The 10,106-nt window shown below is 34.3% G+C and overlaps 1 protein-coding gene across 3 annotated transcripts in view; it reads right to left on the bottom strand.

The window, feature by feature from the left end:
• Positions 1-10,106, bottom strand: part of LOC108137200 (ras-related protein Rap-2b) — a 46,846-nt gene continuing 36,740 nt past the window's right edge. For all 3 annotated transcript variants that reach the window (XM_041710842.1, XM_017258789.2, XM_017258790.2), the window contains 2 exons: positions 3,183-3,275; positions 1-3,126 (listed from right to left, as the gene is read on the bottom strand). In XM_041710842.1, the coding sequence (XP_041566776.1) occupies positions 2,791-3,126; positions 3,183-3,275 (429 nt within the window). In that variant the 3' untranslated portion in view covers positions 1-2,790. The remainder of the gene's footprint in view (positions 3,127-3,182; positions 3,276-10,106) is intronic.

Here is a 10,106-nt window from a genome sequence, read left to right as displayed (position 1 = left end):
CTTGCATTTATTTCCGGTTCTTGTCTCTTCGCTTTTATCAATTACATTTATAAATATTCATTATGTTTATGTATGTATATAGTATATGCATATATGTATTGCCGCATGTAAATATTCATATTAATATATATATTTATTTTGTAAGATATCTGGTCTAGGAACCAAATTCACATTCAAAGAGAATTAGGGATTGGGGATCAGGATTTGGGATATGCGATTGGGTGCAGATACAACCTTAATCGCTAATCCGGAAAAAGGGGGTACTGATTCGGGGTTATCCTACATAAGGCTTAGTGTTCATTTCCACAAAAATACCGGTTTGAAGCAATTATATTGATGTTTAAATTTTTTTTATCATAATGCCTCAAATATGTTAAAAACACCCTTAGGAATAAACATTACTATTTATTTCCAGTGGTGTGTTTTGATATTTCTTTTGTGAACATGAACACTGATCCTTAGCAGTAAATACCGACGAACGATTGGAATCGCTAACACCTTAATCAATTCTACGTGGCTTTGCTTTCGTATTTTTGTTAACTAACGCACTGTGTCCTCGAACTGAAATGCATATAAACTTAATTTTTAATTTCGAAATCCTTCCCGAGGTGAACAATTATATCCTTGGGGATTGGCCACAGTGCGCCGCCTAACTAAATCAATTGTAATGCGAGTTATTCTACGTAATGCTCACACTCATACCCGTATTTCTAGGTACCATAATGACAGATCTACTCACTTACATACGATTCTTTATCTTTTGGGTGTTTTTCGTTTTGGCCAATTTAATGATATTTAAAGTTTAAACTCTTGCCAGCAAATCCTACTTGAGCAACAGGGCTGCTATATAGACATTTAATATTCTGATATTTAATCGGGTTTAAACATAACAGACGAAACAGACAAATCTATTAGCCAGCAAGTGCTTAAAGGACTTTGGCCTGCCAAAGATCAAATTTAAATTGTATTTAAAACAACCACTGATACACACACACAGATATATACGCAGATATATACTTGATATTGTACGATTTGCTGGAATTAAATAATTACATAAATTCTTTAAAGTTTTCATTTCATTTGAAACACATCAATATTTGCCCTCGTATTTTCTCAAGATTTCCGTTTAGTATTCATATTCGCATAGTAATTCGGTATATTAGTATTCTGAAGTATTTCTTGTAGCAATACGTATAACTATTATCGTATAAATATAACACTCTGTTTTGCTTTTGCTTTCGGCTTTTCTTGGGATTGAATGCGGGTAAATATTTTATTGTACCGCAAATAAATTACGTGTGATGTCCATGTATGCAATATAATAGCTGCGTTTCACTTTGGCCCGTTTTTCGTTCTGTATCTCAAAATTAACTCTATAACACGACTATTCATTTCATACCATCATAACATCTTCATATATGTATATTTTAATCGATCTATACTCGTATTCATTATTTGCATTTGCATTTGCTTTTGTCTTTGTCTTATTCTTTGGTGTTTTCATTGCGTTTTCAATCTTAACCATTTGTTTTTCAATCTTTTTGCCTGGCATTAACCAACACTACTAGCTAACCGTAAACGGGGAAAAAAATGAAAATACAAACTAAATGTACACTCATTACGTTTCTACAGATAGGTCCTAGGTAATCCCTTGCCAATCGGAGAGATGCTTCTTAACTATGCATTTGCTTTCGGTTTCTGTCTCAGCTTTCACTTTCCCTTCTCAACACTGGTAACCGTTCCAGCACTGGCGCCTATCGACCTATTGTCTACAAAAATATGTCATTGCTGTCTTAAGGTACACGGGCCGGTTCTAAATGCTCGCTACACGGGTTATCTATACACAATATATATATATATATACATATATATATATATAACCTGTACTGTCGGAAAAAGGAATCTGTAACTAGACACACACACACACAACAATCGAGCTAAAGTTACACATCGAGACATATATAAAAGAATGCTTTTTGCCTCGATTTTGGGACTTTATAGTTTCTGTATTTTTATCTGAGTAAATTATAGAGCTGTCTAACGATTCGATATTCTCTACCACAATATATCCATTCCATTTATAGGTATGCTGAGAGCTGAGTTTGAGAAACCAGAGGCTTTGAGATAAAGGTACTAAAGTTATTGGAGCGATTATAGCAAGAGAGAGGTACATTTGAGTCGAGATTGCTCTAAAATAGTGCGGGTCGATAGATGCAAAAAGTTGAATAATCATACAAAGGGAAATCTAATCTTTGGTTCCGTCTTATTTCCTTTTTAGTTGGCCTTTTTACCTTTGCCACAGAAATCTTTAGAGATTAAAACCACATCAGAACGTGTCTAAAAGTACATTGTTAAATACAACAAGTAGTCTTAAGACATCCGAGCTAAAAATTTACTTTTAAACAAATTTATAAGTTACTTACAATATCTAGAGATTTTTGTATTTTGTATTTTAATATAAGGAAAATCTATTTTTATAAAAGCCAAGTGATATATTCAGACAAACATTCCCTGTTTGATTCAAAGATTAGACTCCCTTTCTAGAATTTTCATCAGAAAAGAATCGACCCTATCTATTTACCTTATACTTGTCGTTTTTGGTAATTGGTTTACATTAAAGTAAGCCCCATTTTGTTATACATTATTGGAGAAGTATTGAAAACCGTTTTGTAGGAGACCGTTTTAGGTAATGTTATGTTTTTGTTTTTTTTTTTCATTTTGTGTAGCTGCCGTGATGCGAATTTCGAATCCCCGGATTCCGATGCCAATTTCGATTCCGAATCCGCTCCTTTAGGAGATGCTGCATGAGTTGCGCTTGGCGCCCAAACTCCGCTCCTGGATTCGCTGGAGGTGCTGCAGCTGGGCAGGAGTGGGGGCATGGGATCCGCCGCCGGAGGAAGCCGCCGCCGCCGCTGCAGCGGCCGCTGAAGTTGAGGCGGAGGAGCCAGCGCCGGAATTGTGGTGGTGCTGCTGCGACTGGTGGTGGTGGCTGTGGTGCTGATGGTGGTGCAGCGGGGTGCCCGGCCCGTTGTTGCCAATCTGCTGCGGCAACGACTGGCGACGACGACGCAGGGCCGGACTCAGATTGTAGGTGATCTTGGCCTGGGCCAGCAGCTCCTTGAACACCTGAAATTCAAGCTTTAAAACTCTGAGCGGCTCGATCAATAGGTGGCCTTATTCACCTGAGTGATGTTCTCGTTGCTGGCAGCCGAGGCCTCTACAAACCCATTCTCCCAGTCCACGGTGACCACCGACTCTGTGGTGGCGTACTCAACCTGCAGGAAAAAATGGTAAAGTTACAATACATTATAAAAATAATTATTAAATAAAGTTATATAAGAGAAAATGTAGTGTTATTTGTTTATTCACAGTCAGAATTTAAAAAAAAACCAACTTACCAACCAACTTAAAAAATAGTTGATTTTTTTTTATTTTAATGCAAAAAAAAAATTTAACGGGCAACATTTTTCCCACTCGACGATCACATTATTAATTCATTTCGCATAAATCTAACCACCCACACATACCCAACTAAAAATCAATTTAACCCCACACCATCAAAGTGAACATGAACTTTATTATTTCTTATCGGCAACGAAAATCCTTATAGACGTCTAAATTGCGGTGATAAACGAGAAAAAAAATGGCAACAAAAAATTGCAAAAAAAAGGAAGGTAAAAAGGGCAGGGTCTTAAGTTGGGGATTGAAATGTGCTGACTTCGAACCAAACAAAACCAAACCAAAGCAAACCGAACATCGGGGCTTAATTCTTCCAAATGAACAAACTCAAAGAGCGACAGTGAACAACTACAACAACAAAAGGGCAAGTGAACCCCAACCGAATTTAGACCCTTTCCCCCCAAGCAAACTCCCCCCACCCCAAGGTTTAAAGCGGCCTATCCCAAAAAATACAACAAGGAGCCAAGTAACACAAATGCGACAACAAAAAGTTGATTTCGCTTCGTTGAACAAAAAAATACAAAAAAAAAGGAGTATTCAAATGAAGAAAATGCACAAAAAGAACAAATTTAGATATGATAATATAACCTTTGTTAGTGTGTTAATTATAATTTATCATCAGTTAAATAAATTATATTTCTTTTATTATTATTAACAGGAAACTAATTTTATTTAAATTAAGCCAAATAAATTTTCATAGGATAACATTGGTTTTCAAACTTTGGAAGCGATATAAAATAGTTTTTGATTAGAGAGAAAATAGGTAGGGGAAATAATTATAAAATTCAAATATTAAAACCATATGAAAAAAGTGAGTGTATATAGTTAATTGTCATGCAAAATATCAAAGTTATGCATATTAAGCTGGTTTTCTTTTCTGTGTAAGGTGAGTTTGTTAGGCAGGAATACTGAGGGGTTACCAGAGGCTAAGCCAAGGAGCGCGACAGTCTGGCGTTTGCTGGCAATTTGCATTTTTATTATATCAGAACTCGGTTAAAGTCAATATACCCAAAGGACGAAAAAAGTGGTTTCGAGCGGCAAGCAGTGTCTGCTGGTAAAAATCAAGCAGTGTAGATTCCCCCAAACTACTTATGCATAACTACGTAAAGAATGGACAGAAAAAACGCACCAAATAAGTGACAAATAAAGCAAACGAAAAATAACAAAGCAGGGCAGAGAAAGATAAACAAAGTTAAATTAAAATTTATAAAGCTCCAAATGAAGTTGACCAACTGTGACTGTCGCCAGCAAAAAAAGGAAACGAGTAAAAAAGGCAAAGGGATTTTCAATTGACAAATATATAACAGAGAAAAAACCAAAGCAAAGTAACGATCATAAAACTTCTTTAATATTTCAAAAGTGAAACAAAATCAATTGTGTTAAAACAATACAAAATATAACTTGATTTTTGATACAAATTTTTGTTAATAATTTTTTGATGCCCATAAATGGTACTACCATTACAAATCACAATTAAATTAAAATATAGATTTTAATATAGATTTTACAATTTGTACACAGTCAAATTGAATAGTAGGTATGGTTTACAAGTTCCCTATTTTACGTAAAAGTCATTTTCTTTGATATGATGCAACTAAAATTACCATAAATTAGACCGGTAAACTTTCCACATTTCGGTTGAACAACTCAAATTTCCGGTTCCATTTCGGTTTTTCGCATTTCAGTGCCCCGTTTTCGCTTTCAAGTTTTGACAATCAAAGCGGAGTTTTCCCTTTTGCACTTTTCCGCCGCAAACTTTCCCGGGCCATATTCGTACCTTTTTTGTGTGTGTGTGTTTTCCTTTAGTTTTTATGCCCGGAATTTATTAGAATCACTTTGGTGTGGGGCCCGGAGGCCAGAAATTGAGCAAAGAAACTTATACAGGGGCGAATTTCTCCGGCCAAATGATGCTCACTTAAGATATGCAAAGTACTTCGACTTCGGCCGGGTCGAATTTCGCATCAGCTCGCTGGTTATTATTATTATAACATTTAAGGTTCTCTTTTATTCGAGATTATTTTATTCCCGTGGCGGCTGATTGCGCGCAAAAGTTCGCTTCGTGGGGCAAACAAACAATGGAATTGCAGTATATAGTTGCGTTTTTTTACCCTTGCAGAGGGTATTGTAATTTCAGTCAGAAGTTTGCAACGCAGTGAAGGAGACATCTCCGACCCTAAAAAGTATATATATTCTATTCGATTGGAAATTTTATTACGAATTCAACGGTGTATGACATTCCACATTTTGACCATTATTTCCCAGAGTTTTGACACAAAAACCAAATTTTTAATGGGATTTTTGTCGATTTTTCAAACAAAATAATTTCTGAAGAGTCTTTTTATTGTAACTTTGCCAAAATAAGACCCAAAGTCAAAAGAGATACAATTTAACAGCTGGCAGCCTATACCATCCGTCCCTGATCGATTTAAAACAATTAATTTTGTTTTGACACAAAAACAGAATTTAGAAAAACGTTTTTTGATCAATTTATTTTCGTCCTAATTTCTGACTTTTTTGTAAGGGGGTACATCATCATTTTTTGCAGAAATTCGAAAATCTGAAAAAATTTTAACTTTGAATGCAATTTGATTGGAAATTTTATTACGAGTTCAACGGTGTATGACATTCCACATTTTGGACATTATTTCCCTAAGTTTTGATACAAAAACCAAGTTTTTAATGTGTTTTTTTGGGATTTTTGCCGATTTTTCAAACAAAATAATTTTTAAAGAGTCTTTTTGTTGTAACTTTGCCAAAATAAGACCCAAAGTCAAAAGAGTTGCTATTTTGAACAGTTGGCAATCCATACCATCCATCCCTGATCGATTGAAAACAATTAATTCAGCTTTGACGCAAAAACCGAATTCTGAAAAACATTTTTTGAACAATTTATTTATGTCCAAATTTCTGACTTTTTTGTAAGGGGGTACATCATCATTTTTTGCAGAAATTCGAAAATCTGAAAAAATTTTAACTTTGAATGCAATTTGATTGGAAATTTTATTACGAATTCAACGGTGTATGACATTCCACATTTTGGACATTATTTCCCTAAGTTTTGATACAAAAACCAAGTTTTTAATGTGTTTTTTTGGGATTTTTGCCGATTTTTCAAACAAAATAATTTCTAAAGAGTCTTTTTGTTGTAACTTTGCCAAAATAAGACCCAAAGTCAAAAGAGTTGCTATTTTGAACAGCTGGCAACCCATACCATCCATCCCTGATCGATTTAAAACAATTAATTTTGTTTTGACACAAAAACAGAATTTAGAAAAACGTTTTTTGATCAATTTATTTTCGTCCTAATTTCTGACTTTTTTGTAAGGGGGTACATCATCATTTTTTGCAGAAATTCGAAAATCTGAAAAAATTTTAACTTTGAATGCAATTTGATTGGAAATTTTATTACGAATTCAACGGTGTATGACATTCCACATTTTGGACATTATTTCCCTAAGTTTTGATACAAAAACCAAGTTTTTAATGTGTTTTTTTGGGATTTTTGCCGATTTTTCAAACAAAATAATTTCTAAAGAGTCTTTTTGTTGTAACTTTGCCAAAATAAGACCCAAAGTCAAAAGAGTTGCTATTTTGAACAGTTGGCAATCCATACCATCCATCCCTGATCGATTGAAAACAATTAATTCAGCTTTGACGCAAAAACCGAATTCTGAAAAACATTTTTTGAACAATTTATTTATGTTCAAATTTCTGACTTTTTTGTAAGGGGGTACATCATCATTTTTTGCAGAAATTCGAAAATCTGAAAAAATTTTAACTTTGAATGCAATTTGATTGGAAATTTTATTACGAATTCAACGGTGTATGACATTCCACATTTTGGACATTATTTCCCTAAGTTTTGATACAAAAACCAAGTTTTTAATGTGTTTTTTTTGGGATTTTTGCCGATTTTTCAAACAAAATAATTTCTAAAGAGTCTTTTTGTTGTAACTTTGCCAAAATAAGACCCAAAGTCAAAAGAGTTGCTATTTTGAACAGCTGGCAACCCATACCATCCATCCCTGATCGATTGAAAACAATTAATTCAGCTTTGACGCTAAAACCGAGTTCTGAAAAACGTTTTTTGAACAATTTATTTATGTCCAAATTTCTGACTTTTTTGTAAGGGGGTACATCATCATTTTTGCAGAAATTCGAAAATCTGAAAAAATTTTAACTTTGAATGCCATTTGATTGGAAATTTTTTTACGAATTCAACGGTGTATGACATTCCACATTTTGACCATTATTTCCCTAAGTTTTGATACAAAAACCAAGTTTTTAACGTGTTTTTTTGGGATTTTTGCCGATTTTTCAAACAAAATAATTTCTAAAGAGTCTTTTTGTTGTAACTTTGCCAAAATAAGACCCAAAGTCAAAAGAGTTGCTATTTTGAACAGTTGGCAACTTATACCATCCGTCCCTGATCGATTTAAAACAATTAATTTTGTTTTGACACAAAAACAGAATTTAGAAAAACGTTTTTTAAAAAAATAATTTTTGTCCAAATTTCTGACTTTTTTGTAAGGGGGTACATCATCATTTTTTGCAGAAATTCGAAAATCTGAAAAAATTTTAACTTTGAATGCAATTTGATTGAAAATTTTATTACGAATTCAACGGTGTATGACATTCCACATTTTGGACATTATTTCCCTAAGTTTTGATACAAAAACCAAGTTTTTAATGTGTTTTTTTGGGATTTTTGCCGATTTTTCAAACAAAATAATTTCTAAAGAGTCTTTTTGTTGTAACTTTGCCAAAATAAGACCCAAAGTCAAAAGAGTTGCTATTTTGAACAGCTGGCAACCCATACCATCCATCCCTGATCGATTGAAAACAAATAATTCAGCTTTGACGCTAAAACCGAATTCTGAAAAACGTTTTTTGAACAATTTATTTATGTCCAAATTTCTGACTTTTTTGTAAGGGGGTACATCATCATTTTTGCAGAAATTCGAGAATCTGAAAAAATTTTAACTTTGAATGCCATTTGATTGGAAATTTTTTTACGAATTCAACGGTGTATGACATTCCACATTTTGACCATTATTTCCCTAAGTTTTGATACAAAAACCAAGTTTTTAATGTGTTTTTTTGGGATTTTTGCCGATTTTTCAAACAAAATAATTTCTAAAGAGTCTTTTTGTTGTAACTTTGCCAAAATAAGACCCAAAGTCAAAAGAGTTGCTATTTTGAATAGCTGGCAACCCATACCATCCATCCCTGATCGATTGAAAACAATTAATTCAGCTTTGACGCAAAAACCGAATTCTGAAAAACGTTTTTTGAACAATTTATTTATGTCCAAATTTCTGACTTTTTTGTAAGGGGGTACATCATCATTTTTTGCAGAAATTCGAAAATCTGAAAAAATTTTAACTTTGAATGCCATTTGATTGGAAATTTTATTACGAATTCAACGGTGTATAACATTCCACATTTTGACCATTATTTCCCAGGGTTTTGACACAAAAACCAAGTATTTAATGTGTTTTTTTGGGATTTTTGTCGATTTTTTTACCCTTGCAGAGGGTATTATAATTTCAGTCAGAAGTTTCCAACGCAGTGAAGGAGACATCTCCGACCCTATAAAGTATATATATTCTTGATCAGCATAATTCGGAGAGTCGATCTACATGTCCTCCTGTCCGTCCGTCCGTCCGTCTGTCCGTCTGTCTTGCCGAAGTTTGCTTTCTTTCTTGTTTGTGTTGTGGTTGCTTTCAGTTATTCAACGTATACGAGCTTATAAATATATCGTTATGGCGATGACCCACAGTAAACCTTTGTTCCCGCAGTTATTCAACGGAAAAGGAACACAGCTTGAATCATGGGGCTTTGGATTCCCTCAATTTAATATTTATAAGCCTATACACTTTCAATCATTTATAAGACTACAAGTGTAATGTTGTTGGGGATCGCATTTCTAATTGGCTGTCACTGTGTTCCCATTCAAATGAATCGCATTCCCCATTTCATTCGTTTCCCTGCCATTGGCATTTTCCTTATTTTTTGTCTGTCAAATTCTTGCAGCTCGTTTCTTTTGGTTAAATTTGCAATGCAGCTGACAGCAAAAGTTCTGCAACGCGCAGGGGAAAGGGGGGGGTAGGGCACCGCAGCTGCAGTTCTTATGATGCCCGCCGGCTGCTTTCTACTTTCTTCTTGTACATGCCCCTTGCCTCAAATTTCCCTGAATGTTGCGTACTTTTCACTAATTATGCAAAAGCTGCCAAGGGTGGAGGAAAGGAGCGGCACAGCAAGAAACATCATAAAAGATTAATACGAGAGCCCGTTACGAACAATTATCTTGGTTCAAGTTTTATAAATTTCATAGTTTGAAAAATTGTCAGACATAATTATTTTAAATTGTTTTATAGAAACAACGAAAATATAAGTTAAATAGATGATGACATTATAAAAGATACCACAATAGAAAATATTATTTGAAAATGTATACAATACAATTATCTTTGCTATGGCTTTATATTCATATTTAATGCCACAGTTTGTTTGCAGTGTAGCCACACTTGATGGCATTTCATTTTGTGTGACTTTCGCGCATAGTTTGCACTTTATTCCACGAGTCTGTCTGTTCGTCTGTGTAATATTATGTTGCATCCCCCTCTGCTGCCACGCCCCTCTCA

Source organism: Drosophila elegans, unplaced genomic scaffold, assembly GCF_018152505.1.
Source record: "Drosophila elegans isolate 14027-0461.03 unplaced genomic scaffold, ASM1815250v1 contig_149, whole genome shotgun sequence".
Lineage (NCBI taxonomy): Eukaryota > Metazoa > Arthropoda > Insecta > Diptera > Drosophilidae > Drosophila > Drosophila elegans.
Note: the sequence above shows the minus strand (reverse complement) of the source record. Positions and strands in the feature narration are given on the sequence as shown.